This window comes from Geotrypetes seraphini, chromosome 3 (assembly GCF_902459505.1).
Source record: "Geotrypetes seraphini chromosome 3, aGeoSer1.1, whole genome shotgun sequence".
In the NCBI taxonomy this organism is placed as follows: Eukaryota; Metazoa; Chordata; class Amphibia; order Gymnophiona; family Dermophiidae; genus Geotrypetes; species Geotrypetes seraphini.
The window spans coordinates 180,621,442-180,642,397 of NC_047086.1; the positions used below are offsets into that span (position 1 = coordinate 180,621,442).

The 20,956-nt window shown below is 41.8% G+C and overlaps 1 protein-coding gene across 2 annotated transcripts in view; it reads left to right on the plus strand.

Moving 5' to 3' along the window:
• TIAM2 (TIAM Rac1 associated GEF 2) overlaps nt 1–20,956 on the plus strand; it is a 296,813-nt gene that overhangs the window by 270,262 nt on the left and 5,595 nt on the right. For both annotated transcript variants that reach the window (XM_033937889.1, XM_033937890.1), the window contains 4 exons: nt 4,216–4,274; nt 6,300–6,405; nt 13,800–13,887; nt 16,582–16,736. In XM_033937889.1, the coding sequence (XP_033793780.1) occupies nt 4,216–4,274; nt 6,300–6,405; nt 13,800–13,887; nt 16,582–16,736 (408 nt within the window). The remainder of the gene's footprint in view (nt 1–4,215; nt 4,275–6,299; nt 6,406–13,799; nt 13,888–16,581; nt 16,737–20,956) is intronic.

Consider the following 20,956-nt stretch of genomic DNA (forward strand, 5'->3'; position numbering starts at 1 on the left):
TTCCCACGTTCCTGCCCCATGAAGATCGCTCACAGGAAATGGCTGCCTTGAGCTCCCATCGTAGCATTGAGCTGGCGTTAGTTCTAGAAGCGTAGCGCGTGGTAATTTCCTGTGTGTACTAAAAACGCTAGCGCACCTTAGTAAAAGGAGCCCTTAGAGGAGCAGCTGCAAAAGTTAAGTTTGTATCAGGTGTGAATGTTATCAAAAATACTATCCTAAAAGTTTCCAAGTTTATTGTCAAAATATTTTTATTGAGCTCCAATGGAGGTCCAGAAGCATAGGGAAACAGAAAAATAAGCTCGCTTTGCATCAACTAGAAACACAGCAGTGCGCAGCCACCCCCACCCACTGAACCCCACAAACCCCTAGATTCCCCATTGCAGACAAAGAAGAGAACTGATTATAAACAAGGTACAAAAATTAACAAATAACAAGGTGAGCTCAAAAGAAACTCAAATTATACCCCCCCAACCCAAGTTTCCAAGTTTTTAAAATATTTGTTATATCACCAAATCAAAACTTCTTGGCGGTTTTAGAGCATTAAAAAGGGATTACATTATAAGTAACAAGGCTAAAAACATAAAATAAAATCAACAGACTCGTAATGGGACGAAACAAAATTACTGAACAAAACAGTAAGAAAAGGGAAAAAGGAAGGCCAAATGACAGCTGTTAAGTGAGGTGAAGGACTTTGAGCCAAAGACATATTTCAGAAAGTAGAAGAAAAATCTAACAGAAGATAACAGGAAACAGCATAAGGAATGGTAAGGAAGGCAAAGAGAGACTTTGAAAAAAAGATTGTCTTAGAGGTAAAAACTCACTTATTTAAATAATATAATATGCATTATTGGTTTTCATATTATCATGTAGTTAAAATGTAGTTTTTATCCATACTTATTTTAGATTATATTGTGTTTTCCTTATTCTTTAGTTTTAATGCTTGTATTATTAGTTACTTAGAATTTTATTATGTATGATGTTATTATTATATTGTATGCCGAGTACTAGAGAATGACACGGTGACAAAATTCATCACCGTTCCCATCCACCGCGGATAACCACGGTAAACCATCTTCGTGTCATTCTTTAAGGAGAGAGGGAAGAATCGGAGTATGAATGGCCACAACCACTGACCCCCACAAGCTTTGCTTTGAAGAATGCTGGTGTAGAAGGACTGAGGTTGGAAATAGACACTAAAAAATGAATTGGGATTATTACCCGCGGTTATCCGCGGGGACGGGAACAGTGATGAATTTTGTCACCGTGTCATTCTCTACCGAGTACCTATTGTGTAAACCGCTATGAACTGCTGGTTAGGTGGTATATAAAAATAAATTATTATTATTATTATTATTCAAAGTAAGAAGTTGGCAAGAGAATCAGTTGGGCCATTAGATGATTGAGGGGTGAAAGAGGCACTCAAGGAGGACAAAGGCCATAGTAGAGAGACTAAGGGCTCCTTTTATCAAGCTGCGCTAGCGGGGTTAACGTGCACAACTTTTTCATCGCGTGCTAACCCAAAAACTACCACCTGCTCAAGAGGAGGCGGCTGGCAGTTTAATGCGCGCTATTTCGCGCATTAAACCGCTAGCGCGGATTGATAAAAGGAGCCCTAAATACATTTTTGCTTTGGTCTTTAGTGAGGAAGATACCCATTCTAGAAATTGTACTTAATGGTGATAAATTGGAGGAACTGAAATAAATCTTTGTAAACCTGAAGGACGTAATGAGACAGTTTCACAAACTAAGAGTAGCAAATCACTTGGACTGAATCCTATACATTCCAGAGTACTGACATATAGTGGCTTAGCAAGAGTAAGAGGCACGGGGGGGGGGGAACCCCCCACTCTCCTCTCTGCTTTCCCCCCACCCTCCCCACTTGCGCCCTCCCTTCCCACCTCCAAATCTTCACCTGCGCGAGCAGCTTCTCCAGCCTGCTGCTCACACTGGAATTCCCTCTGACATTACTTCCGGGCCCCGTGACACGGAAGTAATATCAGTGGGAGCCAGGCCAGTACGAGCATCAGGGCTAGAATAGTTGCTCGCACTGGCAAAGATTTTTAAAGAGATACCTTGGGGGGGGGGAGGAGGCAGCGAAGGCAGAGTGCAAGCATGGGGTGGGGAGTGGGGACATCCCCACCCCACCTTACTACGCCACTGCTGATAGAACTGAAAAATGAACTTGCAAAGCTGCTATTAGATTGCAGATTACTAGCTTTAAAATCAAGTAGGGCACCCGAAGGTTGAAGAGTTCTAAAGTTGACCTGGGAAATTAAAGATTGATAAGCTTCACATCTGTGCCATGCAAAAAGGTAGAGACTATTATAAGGAACAAAAGTACTAAGCATACGCATAGGTTTGGATTTAACCAAGGGGAATCTTGCCTGACCAATCTACTATAAATTTTTTTTAAGGCATGAACAAACGTGGGCAAAGATAAGCTGATCAAAAATCCAAATGCACTATATCCAAAACCATTTGAGAAAGTCATGAAAGACTCCTGATAAAACTGGGATAGGAAGCAATGTCCTATTGTGGCTTGAGAACTAGTTAAAAGATAGAAAACAGAGACTAGGGCTAAATGGTCAGCTTTCTCCTTGAAAATCTCAATGGAATCTGTGCTAGCATTGCTGCTTTTTAAACATATTTATAAATAAACTGGAAACAAGAATAAAAAGTCTATAGACCGTTATTAAGGTGGACTTGGTAAAAATCCACTGCTTATTCCTGAGTTAAGCAGCATGAATTGCATTTACCATATATACTCAAATATAAACTGAGATTTTTGGGCCAAAAAATTGGCCCCAAAATGGGGGGGTCCCAGTTTATATTCGGGTCATCTCCCAGTGACCACCCAAAACCCTCCTGGACTTCCTGCAGGCCTGCCTTAAGCTGAGACAGGAGGGATCCCTCCCGTCTCCTGCCCCAGCCGATACTAATAATTACCACCCTCCCTCGCATACCTGTTCCCTGGTGGTCCAGCGTGTATCCCGCGCTGAAATCCTCCTGAAGATTGTAAATGTAGTAGCCAGCGGTGCATCTGGGCTGGCAGGCAGCAGTGAGCTTTTCATGCTGCCGGTCGGCCCTGCACTGCTCCTTGATAGGCTGCCCTAAGTTCTCAAGGGATTTGCAGTTCTTGCGGCAGCCTATCAAGGAGTGGTGCAGGGCTGGCTGGCAGCACGAAAAGCTTGCTGCTGCATGCCAGACCAGATGTGTCGCTGGCTACTACATGTACAATCTTCGGGAGGATTTCAGTGCGGGATACACGCTGGACTACCAGGGAACAGGTATGCGAGGGAGGGAGGGTGGTAATTATTAGTGTCGACCGGGGCAGGAGACTGGAGGGATCCCTCCAGTCCCGGCCTACCACTAGGTGGTTTAAGTAAAGTGGATGGGTTAATCTGCTGGCTGGGTTAGAGGGCAGAGAGGAGTATGGGACAATCAAGCTATTGTGATATCACTGATGAGGCTGGCTCTTTTTAGGGGGAAGAGGGTACAGGGAAGAAGGTGGGACAATGTTCAGAGCCTGATAGGGAATGGGACTAAGTGTAGGGCAGGGAGGGAAGGGTGCAGAACTTGGCAGGATAGGACACTTGAATATTAAGCTGCCCGACTTATATTCGAGTCAACCATTTTTTTATTTATTTTTTTTTTTCCTCCTTTTGGGGAGAATGGGGGTCTCAACTTATATTCGACTTATATTCGAGTATAAACAGTACTCTTTTTGGGATCCTGCTAGTACACCTCAAAATCTGGCAGTCCTCCTTAGATACTCTCAGAACCTACCTCAACTGCTAATCGCCAAATTTGACATAACTCACTGACACTGGTCAACTCTACCTCCTTTATAAATCTCAACCGCCAGTCTTTATAAATCCTACTGTTTACCGCTTTTATGCCAAGTTATATGGCAGCTCTATTACATTGGTCATTTCTACCTCTTTGCAAATCTAAACTGCCAACCACCTTTGTAATTCCACTGCTAACCTCCTTGCCTAGTTATGTTGTAGCTTGCTGACTTTGTAAATTGCATAGAACTGAAAGAATTATGCAATATAAAAAGAAAAAAATTATGTTACTTGTGACTTGGGATTGGCCACAGAAAATACTGGACTTGATGGACCTTCGGTTTGTCCCAGTATGGCAATGTTTATGTGCTTTTGCATCAACTTTTAACTTAGTTTGGCATTAATTAATTGTGTTTTATCTTAACAGTTTTTAAGAGGGCAGTAATACTGGTACATAAGGAAACCTGCAAACTGAAAAAGAAACAGGCAAGTAGAGCATTTTTTTTAAAACACTGATTATGGTCATTCATCTGCAGTCTTTAATAGCAACCTACTTGCTATAGGGGAGCTAATGGCTGCGTGCGCTGGCATAGACCTGAGAGAGGAGCAGAAAGTTTTGCAGGAAAGGAAAAGTAGTGTCACCTACTGTTGGTGGTATGAATGCATGAGGACTTTTTTTCTTTTTTAAAGAGAAAGATGTTTATATGAGCTTTAACTCCAGGTTCCGACTTAAAATTCTGCAAATCTTTTCTAATCTAGGAATAAAGGGAAAGGGTTTGGGACTTGTATACTGCCTTTTTTTTTTTGTAGTTATATAACCACAGCTTTATAATTGAGCACCCAGGCTTTGGAGATGCATAAGTGCATGTGTTAACTTGTTTTGAATATCAACCCATTATTTTTACAAAAGAAATGTAACTGGCCAGAAATGGCTCATTAACCAATCATATTCAGCTGCACTTAACCAGTTGGTGCCACTGAAAATGTCTAGTTAGCACCCAACTCAAACCAGCTATTCTAGGGGTGGTCTGGGGGTGGGATCAGCACTTGGCCCCTTACTAAGCGACAGCTGCATGTCTGTTCCTCATCTGTGCAGTCAGCAACAAAAATACAATAAAGAGACATCCAGTCGGAATTTTTAGCACTTAACTGGCCAAGGTAATTGCATAAACAGGACCACATAAGTCGATCCTTGTATCAACGCTTTTGCAGTTCTTGAACGCCGAGCATGCAAGATCTCTGCAGATCTTGTGTAGAGGAGGATTTGGAAAGAGAAAAGTGTTCTTAAATCAACAGACATTTCCCTTTTGTATTGATATTTATATTTGGTCACACAGTGCAATAGTGTATTGGATGCCTGATGCAGGCATCAGTGCCGGAACATGACACTTCCCATTGTAAAAGTATAGATCTGTTTGGACTTTTACCTAGAATAATTGAGACTTGCGTTTCAGGTCACACATTTTGGGGCTGATTCTACAAATGGCGACCCGAATGTAGGTGGCCATCGTGGTTTTGGCCATGTAGATGGCCAAAACCCAGAGGCAGGCTGCCTACGCTGTAGGCATCTGTCGCAGGTGCTGGGAGACGCCTAGGGATACTTTAAAGTCAACCAAGGCTGGGCAGGGGCATGGTTTTGCCCAGACGTGGCCTTGGGTAAACTTAAGTGGCCCTAGGCAACTTCTTAGGGCTGCGATAGATGCCTGAAATGTAGGCCAGCAAAATTCTGGCCAACATTTCAAATAGGCACAGCTATTGAGCTGATCACAGCAAGGGAATTCCTCTGCTGCGATCAACTGAATGGTTGCAACAGGGAAACAACCCCCTCTCCCACACAAAATATGCCGGGCAGGAGGCCATTTTTCCATCCATGTCCCGTCATCTGATTAAAGTAATTAAGAAGTTGTTTTTGGGAGAGGAGGAGTAAGCTTCTATTACTGACCTACAAGTGTGTTCATTCTCTGCCCCTCAATATCTCTCCTCTCTTCTCTCTCCTTATACACCTCCCAGAGAACTCCGTTCCTCAGATAAGTCGCTCGTAGCTGGATCCTTCTCCTCCACTGCCAATTTCAGACTTTGTTCCTTTCATCTAGCTGCCCCCCTATGCCTGGAATAAATTACCCAAGTTTCTCCGCCTGGCCCCTTTCCTTGTTTAAAATTAGACTGAAACCCCACCTTTTTGATATAGCCTTCAATCTACACTGCCCACCAACCCAGCCAGCAGATTAACCATTCCCCCTTAACTGTATCCATGACATCCTGTTTGTCTGTCTTGATTGTAAGCTCCTTCGAGCAGGGACTGTCTTCTTTGTGATTGTACAGCACTGCATATGTCTGGTAGCGCTATAGAAATAATAGTAGTAGTGGTAACCTATTCCATGTACATCCCTTATAAAATGAAAGAAGAGGTGGAAGCAAGGTGAAATAGATCAGGATTGTCGCTGTGCTTGTCCTTACTATACTGAATACAATCATTTTGAATCTTTTTTTCTTTTCTTTTTTGTTTTTTAGCCTTCAAATTCTCGAGCTGCACATGTCCATGGCGATATGGATCCATTTAAATTTTGTTGGTTGATTCCTTTATCTGCTCTTCAAGTCCGGCTGGGAAACACAGCAGGTAATTTTGTCATTTAATAAATCAGGAGGTCCACGAGTCTCTCTGCCATGCTTGACACTTCACATTATTTCATTTAAGCTTCTTCACACATTACATTTCTGCCTGAATCTGATAAGAACACCATTGTGTCCGTCTCTTTCCTTTTCGGCTTTGGTTTTTATGTTGATGATGTGTTTTGAGTGCTTGGACCTGATAAGTGGTTTGTTTGCACATTAGCTATTACAGAAGACATGGCCTTAGAAACGGAAACATGACGGCAGATAAAGGCCAAATGGCCCGTCCAGTCTGCCCATTCGCAGCATCCACTAATCTCCTCTCCCTAAGAGATCCCACATGCCTGTCCCATGCTTTACTGAATTCAGACCCAATCTTTGTCTCTACCACCTCTACCAGGAGTCTGTTCCACTCATCTATCACCCTTTTGGTTAAAAAAAAAAAAAAAAGTATTTCCTTCGATTACTTTTGATTCTATCATCTCCAGAGCTGTAAATGGTCATGACTTTCAGGATGCTGATGATGAGCTAGAATGTCATGTTAATCTTACACAGCTGCTTCTGCCACATGCAGTTTTTACCATTTTGTGGTCAGCTCTCTCATGTTTCTTGATGGGCCTCCGTCTGGGCACTAGCCTAGTCTTCCCTTACTTAGCTAAATGCTCCTTGTTAGCACAAACTTGGTTACCTGGTTGCTGCTCTGCTAAATGACTAGGATATCCGAGTAGGACATGATAGGCAACAGTTTCCACCATAGAGGAATGAGTTGAACCCAGTCTTTACTACCCCATCAGACAAAACTCAGAGCTATCTTTGATCTGTGCTGCCTTTCCTGTATAGCAGTATTAACTTGCAGCCAATTGTGAGATACTGAAATCAGTTCAAACCTTCAAACACAAACCAGTATCATAAAATCACTTTTTCTTTCTTTTTTTATCTTGTTTATAAGGTCTTCAGAAGTGCCTGTATTAGCCAAGTGTTTTCATTGGTTAGTGGCATTGGCCTCCTCATTAGACCCGTTAATTTTATTTTAATCAATTTTTTATTAATTCATTTTCCAAAAGTGCTCAGTACTCTATATTAAACCAACTTTGTTAAATAGCTATAGTAAAAAGCTAAAAACTTATCTTTTTCTGTTGTTTATATCGGGAAGGGACCTGTCATTTCGACTTGTTTTGTCCAAAGGCTGTTTCAAGAAAAGTTCCCCTTCTATATTTTCTCTGCACCATCCCGATCTGATAACCTCTTCTAAACCGTATAGCAAACATACAAATGTCCTCCAATCTAAGCCGCTCTGAGAACATGATAGTAAGCTACAGAGTGAAATATGTAAGAGATAAGATAGGTTAAACTCTTATCAGTATATTGCAGCATGTAAGGTGGCATCCTTGTGATATCTGCTGTCCTAACTATTTAACTCCAGATACCAGTCTGACTATTTCCAGTATCTGAATAAGTACCATGCTGGGATGGCTAGGTGCTGAATATTTGGGTATAAGATGCATACAGTGGCCTGTGTTTAGTATTTTTATTCACATGAAAATCCAACAGCCATTCCAACTAGTACATAATAAAACAGTTTATTTTTAATAGAAAAATAATAACCCCCTGCCAGCCTCACCTCCAATCCCTCCAGCCTCCCAGCAGCCAGTGTTTAAAAAAGCACTGGCCACTACAGGCTGAAATTGCCTGTTTTATTCTTAGAATAATGTCTACTGGGGTATCATCATCTCAGAATGACCCGTTACCAGAGCAGAGCTTGAAACACGATGTTTCTAATAAGTTTTTTTAAAAGGCTGGCCCCTGATATAGGTGTTATCTTGTCAAGAGACCCAGCAACACTTGGGGTTGATGCTGGCCACTGTTTGGGAGAACATTGGCTATTTAGAGATACATTCTCTATTTACTGTTGAATCAACTCTGTTGTAGTTTTTGACTTCAGAAGATGAAGTCGGACTGTGGAAATTATGGACCTAATGCTCTGTGGATATGTGAACTATTGCATTCAGTGACTGAAACAGGTGTATAGAACAACTGCATGTGATATGAAAGAAACACAAGTTACATGGTTGGAATTTGCGGTTTCAAAAAAACCAAAAAATGTAAATTACTAATACCATGAAGGATTCAAATAAAATAATTGGTAAAAAACCCTTTTGATTCCCAACAAAAGAATAGCACCTGCAATTTAAATCTAACCTTATAATTTTCAACGACCAGATAAGGGGATTTCAGTACGGGCTCAATTATCCCTACGAATGACCAAAAGCCCTGGGCAGGTATTCCTAGGTGACTAGCACCAGACCAAAGGTCTAAATAAACTCTGCCCCTTACATCATCATTTCCCTTATTTCAAAACATTTTCTGGTGCCATTAAATAAATATATAAATATAAAAGTGCAGGTGTGCATCCAAAGTAGGAAGGATAGGGGAATATAGGATGTGCTTGAAGTCCCCAAAAAATCAATCACAAAAAATCATTCAAAAACAGTGAAAGTCACAATTGAGTATCAAACCGCTAAGATACAAATCTACTTAGCTGAATCTTCTCAAGTTCATATCGCCGCTGTGTCTCCACTCGACAAGGCCCCGTTTCGATATCTTCATCAGGAGTGGGGAATACTGGAGGGATGAAACAACTAATCTTAGAGCTGGGCGTGAGTATACAATCAATCCCGCTCCACTGGCAGCAGCATAATCACACTGGAACTGGAATTTGAGGTAACAGGTTATACAGAATCTCTTCAGGGAAAGGGACTGGGACTTGTATACTCGTACTGCTTTTTCTAGTTTTACAGCCACACTCAAAGCAGTTTACATACAGGTACTTCAAGCATTTTCCCTATCTGTCCTGGTGGGCTCACAATCTATCTAATGGACTCTGGGGCAGTGGAGGATTAAGTGCCCAGGGTTGCAAGGAGCAAGGAGCCCACAACCTCAGGATGCCAAAGCTGTAGCTCCAACCCACTACGCCACACTCTCCTCTTTAGTAGTCTTTAAGACAAATTATTAAAACTGAATGAGCTGGTCTGTACACTGAAGTATCAGTCCTGTGACTGCATACCATTTCATACCTGGTCATTCAGAGGAGCAGGATACCCCAGCAGACATTCTAAGAACTTATGGTTTGAGAATTCATTATATTTGACAGGGGTGATGCATGGGATTCTAATGTTCACTGTTATCATTGACGCTAGCATGGCAGATGATCAGACCCAATTAATAACCTCTCTGCACAGGGTGTATAAGCCGCGCTCTGCTGCTTTCTCTTTCCCACTCTGCCATGCTTTCTGCCCCTTCTAGCAATTGAAAGAGATCAAGATAGTTCCTTGTGATTTAATTTCCCCTTCATTTCTTTTATTAGTAGACAGCTTTGATTGTACGTATTATGATAGGTAGTATTGCGAATGCCTGAATAAACAATAAGTATTTCTAGGGTCTGCTTTCCATGCCATAGGGTGGTTGATATGCCACAGGAACAGTACTACAACAAGTGAAACCAGATAAGGACCTCTTGGCAAGAATCAAAGTCCAAAGAAAAGTCGTGTGGAAGAAATATCTCCAGCCAAGAGGTTCTTCAGTGACAGGACTTTATTCAATCAATGTCTATCTAGACTTGACACTGCCAGTGTTTCAGCAACCCATGCATTTTTCAAGAGTCTATTTTATCTAAAACATAAAAACAATCATAAAATTACATTAAATCATACAAAGAAATAAAATTCATAAATTAATTAATTAACTAAAGTCTAAAAAATCAATAACAGACGAATAGTTAATAGATTTCCATAAAATTGTGAGAAAGAAGCCAAACAGTCCTAAAAACACATGTTAAAAAGAGGTTCCACAGTTCTCCCATGAGCCCCTACATTCAGTATAGCTGGTTGAGCTGCTCCTGTTGGTGGAGTCATATGAAAGCTTCATCGCTTCCCTAAGCTTATATTTGTTATGGAATATTAGCCCACTTGGGATCTGATTATGCTCATTATCTCTCTTGCTTGAGTTTGTGACTTCCAGGCCAAGGGCATCTGTACCCACTGAATTGATGTCCTCACCAGTTTTTAATCCACATGAGACAATGTGGCTCCAAAAAGGGTGTGATTCTGTACTCTGTACTACTTGTGACTGTGTAGTGTAACCTGGGCCCTCTTCCTTTGAGCAAAAATAATGGTAATTGAAGGGGGAGAAACACAAGGAGGGGGCAAGACCGCATTCCTTAAGGGTTCATATTGGCTGTCATTGTTGTCATCCCCTGTACTCAGTTGTGACATACTGTAGTTTGCTCTCATATTCCAAAAGGCAGCCATTTCTCCCTCTGTCACTGAATTTTAATTGTGAAGGGAGGAGATGATTTTATCTTTTTCTTTGGGATCCATGATATGGTGGGCATCTCCCTAGTAATGGTTGTGGGGGGGGGGGGGGGGAGGGGGCAGCAGTGCGAGAGGCCTTAAAAGTGCCAGTATTCGGACATATTTCCTTTCCATGGCACATGTCCCAAGTAGGAACATCATCCATCTGTAAACTACATTCAGGATAGTCCTCGTGTCTGGTTCCCCAAGCATGCTTTATAACTGTCTCATGTCTGTGGTCTCTTGTCTGCTGATGGGGGGTTGAGTAGGGTGGTGAGAGAGACAGATTACTGTTTCATGCCCCACCATAGCCAGCATAATCTGGGTCTAGAAAACAAGGTAATTCTGTAGGTAACTCTAGGTGGTCTGTTATACTTTGGAATTCAAGTACCGCGTTTTTCGCTCTATAAGACACACTTATGGAGCGAATGCCCCCCTTAGGCAGCCCCCAAGGTATCTTTTTTGAAGTCTATTGGAGCTTTCCCTGCTTATGCCTGTCTCCCTCGCTGGACGGCTCTTCATCAGTTCGGGCAGAGCGGTGCAGAAGGCAGGCGCGTGTTGTTCGCATTCCTGCCTGGTCTGGTGTCGCTCCCTGCCATACACAGAATTAAATGAAACAATATACAATGAGCAGCTAGTGATAATTAAGAAAAACACTGAACCTTTAATTTAAAAAAAATTAGGAGAGGCTGAGAGTTCAGATACCTACATTTAAGTCATAATTAAGGCATCTTAGATCAGCCTAATTTCTCTCTAACATTAGTGCATACGTTTTAGTGTTTGATGCATTTTAAATATTCGGGACTGATATAGCCGATTGAAAGCAGCTTTTCAAAGGTTTTTCTGTGGCCACCTTAGTACAGCTACATATGAGTGAGCTGTTTGAAAATCTCATATAAAATTTCCTGGAGGAGAGGCTAAAGGGTCAGACTAAAACCGATGGAGGGAAAATATCTGCAGAGGTATCATTTTCCAATATTCACTTGTACTTTGGGAATAAGATGCACTCCATTGAACAGTTGCCAATTCTATAGTGGAACCTTGGTACCAAGATCCATTATAGAACACTAGTGCAAACTGCCATCAGTTAAACCTGCCATAGACACGGCCTAACTGTGTGTTAGGCGTATTGCATGTCAGTCACACTTAGGCACCCATTACCGAATAGAGGCCCATAATGTAGGCCAAAGTTTTAAAGGAACCTAAGTCCAGGCTACTTCAGGGGATCCATGTTATACATGTATAACATGGATCCCCTAAAGTAGCCTGCTTTCAGGCGAAACAGAAAGCCTTTTCTGTCAGGACTAAGAAGTGTTTCAGCTCCAGATGAGTGATATATTTTCTTAGAGATATTGATACTCGGGTTTTACAAGCTACGCAACTTAACCGTCTTGAATTACTTACAGCTGAGCTGCTTGCTATAGTGTAGTGAGTTTGGGATTTAGCTACTACCTCATAGGACATTTTTGAATGTTGTCACTGAAATTACTGAAAATACTGAAAGTATCTTTCTTTTGAAATTTTTCTGAGATTATACTTCAATGTATGAGAGTGATTTATATCTGTACAGAGTTTTTTTTATAAACCTGTGATGATGTGGGGGGCTTAGGGCACTTGTGTAGTCCCGGCAGCCCACAATTGAGGTTTATTTTTTCTCCGTTTTTTAATGATTTTGTCAACAGTTCTTTTTGTCATTGTGGTATGAATGAATCCCTGCTGCTATATATTATTTACAATACGTCTGTAATTATATTTTGTTTTTGATTGGATACGATTGTACCTCTGATATATTTAGTTGATTTAACAATGCAAGACCAGCCATATCCATTATTTCTGTCTCTGCATTCTCACTCGTGCTAGAAGTAGTTTCTACAATGTCTTTCATTTGTTCATTTTCAACAGGGATAGACACACACTTTGAAGCTGTTTCATTTATATCCTGAATCTCATACATTTCAAAATTTTTCTGATCTCCAGTAGGAGGCGCTGTATCTATAAAACTGATTCTGGCCCCTGCATCAATCAAAGTTAATTTATCCTAACCCTCTATGGTAGTATTAACATTGGGGCGGCTGCAAGTGTCCAATATCAAAGGTGCCACCTGCCTCAAGCTGAATTCTCAGACCGACTTCTTTCCCCTTAGTAATTTTCAGTTTTTGCAAAAGGTCGCATACCTCCGTGACCACATGACTACCCCACTTTTGGTACCAAATTCTATCATGCCAAGTTCATTAAATAGTCAGCACTTCACGGCATACAAAGAGACATACAAAAGGTAATGCTTATTATACTAATTTAATCGTTACATAAATTGCATAGCAGTAATATACAAAACACAAATAAATTAGAACAACTTCACCATGATCATAGCAACACCGCCCCTCACAGCCGAGAAATCCCCCTTTACGGCGCACCGATGGATTCCGAGGAAAGTCCCGCATTTGCTCCTTTTATGCTATCTTCACATCACTGGCTACGTGACAAACTATCATGTCTCACTCTGTATTTCTGCAGCAGTCCGAGTTATCACACTTTAAACCGAGGTAAGATTCCAGCCTAAACTCTAAACCAAGATAAGATTCCAGCCTCCACTAGCCTCCACCTCCTCCTAATGAAGTATCCTGAGATTCACTGTTTGTCATGTACACCAAATTCCACAAGCCAGCTTCTGGAAAATGGCTGCACACAGCGCCTAAGTCTTTCTCCACCCCTAAATATGCCTACTTTGGTGTTAACCTATCTTTTGTAGAATCGTGCCTAAGAAGATAGGCGCCTATCTCCCAATTACATTTTATTTTTTTCAATTTTGAGCTTGTTAAAGCTAACTTTAGGTGCCTCTTGTAGAATTTACCCCTTAGAATACGGAGCAAATCTTAGTTATGCAGAATTGAACATTAGAGGAAGTTTGACTGGATGTGTAGATTAGTGACTTGAGTAATATCCTCTGCTTCAGGTATTTTTATTACACTTTGCTTTCTTGGGTTTTAAAATAAAGAAAATACAATCTACACTCTTGTCCCTTACAAGACAACCTACGCATTTGTTCTTACAGGAACTGAAAACAACTGCATTTGGGAACTGATTCATACAAAGTCAGAAATAGAAGGACGACCAGAGACTGTCTTTCAGCTCTGCAGCAGGTTAGTATATTTAAACTGAGTCAAAATAATGAGGGAGAAAACATTCATAGGTATTTTATTTCTGTCTGTCTAATTTTTTTGTTTCTGTTTCTGTGGCATGCCAGGGCTTTATAATGTATACTTTAAGTAAAAGTTAAGCCATGATCTCAGAATGGTTTAGAATTTCATTTCTAAACCAATCTGTGAAAGTTGATCTGTGCATCACAGACTGATAAACTAGCAAAGAAACAAATATTCCTGAGACACTTCAGAAATACAGACAGCAATGCTGAAAGTCGGAACTGTAAAGCTGATATCCAAAAAGTTTGGCTATATAACTTAAGGAATAACCTGGCTAAATACTTGTCTTTGGTCATAAAATCCTCTATCCTGCTGACTACATAAATTTTGAGTGTCCAACTGGGTCTCAGATGACAGGAAGGAAATAGCAACAGAACCATGTGAACAGTCAAAGGACAAAATGTACTGGATTTTAAAAGGCAGAATTTCAGGTGGCTGAAGAGCACTGAGGGAGTAATTGGTAACTGGTGCTAAGAGGCATATTATTGTGTTTTGTGCATAGAAATATTTTGGCCCTTTGACTGCTCTCCCAAGAAGTACTCTGGAGTTCAAATAAAAAAGCATATAGCATTGCAAGCTGTATTATTTTTTTTTACCACACTCGATACTAGGCTGCTGTCTTGACTTACCACAGATTAGTGACTTTCCTGGTGAATTAAAGTTCAGTAAAGTACAAAATATTAAAGTAGTTAAACTAGCTGGATAATTTGGTCACTCCATAGGGCTATCCTAAATTTAACAATTTATCTGATTAATTTTAGCTGGGTGTATTTAGTGACACTTCAGTATTTATTGGTGTCTGTATTGTGCCAGCTTAGGCATATTGAGAGAGAGAAAAATTGCAGTACTTACATGGTTCTGTGATTCTTGAATTGATGTAGCTGGTTTTAAGAAGAGTTTGGAGGAAAAGCGCATAGTCTGTTATTGAGAAAGACACGGGGGAAGCCACTGCTCTCCCTGGATTGGTCCAACAGACCGGGGAGTTTGAATTACAGTCCACTCGAGGGGGCAATAGTTTCAAAATAGAACAAAACACAAAAGACCACCCTCTCATCAATACTGGGCAAGTTTCTCAAATAATATCATCATGTAACATTTAAAGGCTTTTAAATATTTAAATGTGCTCATAAGCTCTTCAACAAGGCGCCACAACAGCGGTACAACGTCGCTGGAAAGGTGCTTGAATTTTAATCATAACACATTGCATGGAGCAAGGAATCTTGCTTCTACTGGAGTGGCAAATGTTATGGCTCTACAAAAGCTGTTTAAACAGTAGACCACTTATCCGAAAAGGTCAGTTCACAGCTCCAACAAAGTCTGTGTTTCGCTAAGCTACATTAGGAAGCCGGAAGGATAAGCTTTTTATATTGATTTTGTTTGCAGTGTGCAGTGCCTAAGAAAAACAAAAGCATGCTATGAAAATTGTACTCGTAGTTAAGAAACAAAGTTTATTATACATATATAACAACCATGTATTTAAACATTGTTTTAATCTAGCTGCCAGGCAGGTTACCTGAGTCCTTTGATCTGTACACTTGACCAATCGCAGTAAGAGAGGCGGTTCCTCATGCTCTCTGTGGTTACTGACGTCAGCTGGGCTGCTTCTTTTTTGCAGCCTCTGTTTGGTGCTATTCCCCAGGGCGTCTTTTTTCAACATCAAGTGTGTAGATCAAAGGACTCAGGTAACCTGCCTGGCAGCCAGACTATATTATATTTTTTAATATTCCGAACAGATAATGATATTTATGACAATATTGTGCTTTTGATGAAATTGGCCTAGTATAGAAAAAAAAATTCAAACAATAAACAAAATGGAAGTGATTTAGCAAATTTTGTTAAAGCAGAAAACCAACCACCCTGTACTAGAATTTCCCTAAGCTGTCCTCAATTACTCCTTAGCTATTCAGGTTTTCAGGGTAACTGCAGTGAGGGAATTTTCCCTCTACTGAACCTCCCGATTTATGCAAATTGATCTCATGTATATTCATTGTGCATATGCTGAAAACTAAACTAGCAGTGTGGGGTCACCAGGGTAGGTTTGAGAAACCTTGACCTACTCAGGCGTGGCCTCCATGGCCATTGCTAGCCTCTGTCCACCAGCGATAGCTGTGATGATGTTATTTTGGAATATACACATGGTTAAATCTGGAGGGAAATGTATTTATTTTATTCTCTCCACCTGAGACCCAATAGGGAAAACTGGGAAGAACTGTAGAAGGATTGTTCACGTGCTTTGGTTAGATGTTTCTGAAGGTGATAGAGGCTGGATTAGCGTTCATTTAATTCATTTGTCATAGGAGCCAACTTTATTGGGAATGTTAAACACAATGGAAGATACCTCTTCCTTGGCACACTCCATTTTGAGAGTGCTCAAGCATCCTCGGAGGTGGACTCCTATGCTAACAGCTCCTGTTAACTAGTTCCTGATAACGGCAGTATCACATACTGTTCTCCTTACTACACAAGAGAGGATTTTATCACTATTTTCTGATGGTAAAAAAAAAAGTTTATTGAACCAGACTCAGATATATAAGAGAAGTCCTTTCGGAACCCCCATCATGAGAAGCGTGAAATAAATGTAGCAACCAGACAAGGTCTCTTGACATTTGGATTTTAATTTCATAAACCTCACAGTGACGGTGAAAGTAAGACCAGCATCGTTAAAGTGATTCGCTCAATTTTGAGGGAGAATTTACGGCGGCATATAAAATGTGACTTACCCTGCGAGAAGGCCTGCAAAGATCGCGTGATTCCACTAAGGAACAGAATTCCAGTTTCCGCCAAACTGGGTAAGTAAAGCTTTACTAGACATTTTAGAACTATTCTGTAACAGGATTGCCTCATTTACACGACACTTGTGCACATAAGTGTGCAGGATACCAACACTTTTGTGCATAATTAGCAGCAGAACACCTAAGCGCTATTTTGTAAGGGTGCATTTTAAATGGCAAACTCCCTCCCCCCCAGATATGGCGCCTAGATTGATGCACACAGTCCAGAGATTCATGTGCCATTTGGCTCAATAATTGGGTACTAACAACCAGTTATTGCTTTTAATTAGCAGTCATTAAAATTTGCAAGTGCATATGGCTGCGCATCATTCTATAAGGCATGGTGTGTAACTGAAAAGGGGGCAAGTTCTTGGGAGGGCCTCGGTGTGTTAGAAGCGTTGCTAAATATGTCTACAATTGGTCTGAGTTTCTTGGATAATGTAAACTCTCGGATGTCTTGACACAACTGGATTTGAATGTGTGTGTAAGAAAATTGCATATGTAGCTGTATCAGTGAACCACAGGTCTCAAACATTGTTACCTAGTAATTTTTCCACTGCCTTTTCAATCTGAAATGCCTGTGGCCATTTATATATTTCATTGTGTTTATTTATTATTCGCCTTATACAAAGCGAAGTACAAATGAACAGCCATAATAAATACGGTTACAAACGTCAAACCATACAAAAATATAATAAAAACATAAAACAGTGCATTAGCGAGACTATTGAGATCTGCTGCCCAATCTTGAGTACATCCTCTGTTTCCTTTGCTTCTAGAATTCCCCCCCTCCCCCCCGGCCAATAATTCTCAGGTTTTTTTTCTCTTGCTTTTATTGTCTGTGGTGGATGAGAGGACATGCTGTATAAAATAGACAATGATTTGTAGGCTGTCTCAAACGAGACTGTGTGGAAGCTATTCAGGCCTGCAAATGCAGTGTCCCCACCTTCTGGCTGTAAGATCGCTGTATCTTTAGTCATCTTTGATTGATCGCAGCTGTGGCATAGACTCTGCAAAGCATTTCTTCAGTTGCACCTTTAAAGTTCATTTGCTCTCAAACTTACCCTCCATGCCCTTTGCTGCTGTTCTTTTGGGATCAGCAGACACCATGCTAATAGGTAACACAGATCACGATATGGCCCTTAACCACATACTTTGAGTGAGGAGTGCTTTGGATCTATAGATTTGCCCAGCTTGCCATTTCTTTGCTACTAAACAGCATTGGCCTGTATTCCCAAACCAAATTTTTGGCAGATGGTAGCAGCAATTAATATTAAGGGGGAGACAGAGCTAGAAGCTCAAATTGCCATCTGGAGAGCCGACATTATTTCCTCTTCTTTTCCACTTTAAAGAGCACCAGATAAGTCAGCTGGGTATCTTTTTCATAGATTTTTAGCAGACTTATTTAAGTTGAATCTAGATAACAATTGGTTGTCCTAACTAACCTAAGCTACGTTAAGTGGCCTTGCTTTAGTTAGTCTAGTTAAATTTTCGCTTTCAGAACATCTCTGATCCTTCTCAGATGTAACTTGTTCATAGCCATTAACATGGTTGACAGGCAGAACCAAACATTTTTTAAAGTCAATGATTGGTGTGGTTAACTGCTTAAATAATTTTGATATTAACATTGTCTTCATTGTATCCTTTATATCTGTTGTTATCAAACCTGTCCTGGGGGCTTGCCAGCCAGTCAGGTTTCATGAGAGAGATTTGCATGTACTGCTTCCACAGTAAGCAAATCTATCTCATGAATATTCATTATGGCTATCCTGACAACCTGACTGGCTGGGGAGCCCCTAGGACAGCATTGGGAATCACTGCTTTATAGTATGTGTTAGAGTTTGATAGCTGTGTTTTTTGAAATGAGGGAGCCGGCATTCAGCTTTTACACTGACCAAAGCACACCAGGGGCGTAGCTACAAGTTGGCTTGCTCCGGACTGCCTACCCAGCAACGGAAGACTTTGTCAAGACCAACGTCAGAGAGCAGGCTTGGGCTCCTTTGGTCCCTGCTTCTCCCTCTCTTCACTCTCCGGCTTCAGTGGGTCACGGCAGCGATTCTTACAGGCTCCCTGCCGCTAACCCAGAAGCCTCTCCTCTGCCCGTTTCTGCTGGGGCAACACACGGCAAAGGAGAGGCTTCCAGGTTAGCAAAAGGGAGGCTCTAATTCTCCATGGACAAGCAGGATGAGTCAGCCACACCTTGATGGCATCATCCAATGAGCCCAATTTAGATTCACTCTCCCAGAGCTCAGAAGAAGGCTTTGTAGATCCTCCTTTGAGCATGTGCAGGTGGCCCTATATAGGCTTGTGCTAGCCCTCTCTATACTGAGTTTAGTTTATCCACCCTGCCCAACGGCTGGATTATCACTGTTCACCACTGAGGGGGGGGGGGAGAATCATGTCCAATCATGCAGACAATAAGACCAACCCTGAAAAGACCAGTGTACCAGCAAAACCGGATTAAGAAAATACCCGAATTGCAAAAGAAAAATGAACTTCATGGACCCGCATGAGGTGTGTGTCTTGCCTCAGGGAAGCCCACTTCATGGCTGCCTGCCTTCAGTACCTGAAAATGTTGCAAGAATTGCCTGCATTCACTGAAAAACTCATCTGAACTACCCAGCACCCTGAAGGAACCTTGGAAGAAAAGCAAACAACTTCCCCTCAACGCGTAAATTCCAAGAACAACAACTCTCTCCATGGCTACTCAAGCAGACACCTTCCCCTGACAAGCACCAACAGCACCGGTGCACCTGTTGCAAGGAGAACCCTCCCCCTGATTGGATCCAACAGCCCCATCTCACCTGCTGCCCTAAGGCTCTGAACTAGCACCAAACAGGCTCATTCTGTGGCTGCCCGACGCCAGCAATGCCTTCCTGGTGGTCGATCAGCTGACCCAGCCAGCAATGCATATCCTCCCACAAATGGCAAAAACTGAGGGTCTCTCATCCCCACTACACCACTGCAAGGCTGTGCCCATACTGCACGGCACAATGATCAGATCAGCTCTGGGAGAACGCCAGCCTCAGCCTCATCTCAGAATGACATCGCTGTGCATTGCTCTGTTCTCTTAAAGGTACAGCAACAACATTAGCAGTGGATCAGGCTCCATCCCCTTAAAAGGCCACTGCTTTAAAACCCACCAATGCAGCAGAGATCACTACAAATGGGGGAACTCCTCCCCAAAAAGTTGGAAGCCACAAATGCTACGGGACAACCTCTTCCTCCTCTGCCTCTTCTTCTTCACTGGAACAGCACAGAAAAAGAAAGCACTGGGACAAACCTCACTAGTGAAGGGACCGACATCAACCAAACACCTCAGTCTAGACACTCTAATTAGTCGATTCTATCTCTGAACACCGACCTTTTTAGCAAATTTGCCACCCAAGCAATGCAGCCACAAAACCCCTTACATAACTCAAACCTAAGGTAATGACATCAGAGCCGCACACAAGGACAACCTCATCATAGTCACTGGTTACTGACGACTACACCTCAGACCAGGACAGCAAACCTGACCACCTGGATAACTATGACTCAGCCAAGAAAGACCCACTCATTCTAACTTCCCTGGAGACATTAGGCACAGAATCCACACTAGTGATAACTCACTTTGCCCCGCCCCCCCCCCCACCCCGCCTTCCTGGAGGATCTAATCTATCCAAGATTCTTCCAGATGGTGGCTACCACATTGTCCCTCACTCCTGTCCAGGAGGCAGACACGACAAACGAGACACCAGGCCTGCTCAAATACTTAGACACACCAAAATACGCAATCACAATACCAGTCTACAAGTTGTTTCTGGACTGTCATGATAAAGTCTGGCAAACCCCACTATTTGGCTATGCCATCTCCAAGAGATTGGACCTCAAGTACCAGATATGACACAACAGGCTTCAACAAGCCACAGCTCCCCCACCAATCTATCATTGAGGAATCTGCCCTTAAAAATGCCAGGCACACTTGCTCACACTTCCTTGACAGTGACCCCCACTGTCAAGGAATTCAGGACCCTAGACACCACAGACAAAAAAAGGTTTACCATGGGTCTATGCTAAATGCAAGTATCGATGTCCAACTTTTCCATTTTATTCTATACAATGATACAGTTTTAAGAAAAGGCGGAAGGAAAAGCCTGTAAAGCCTCCATTCTACAAGACATGGAGGAATGTGGAAACCACATGATCAAAGCAGTTTTCGATGCATTTGAGATGTCTGCACGCACATCAGGAGTTGC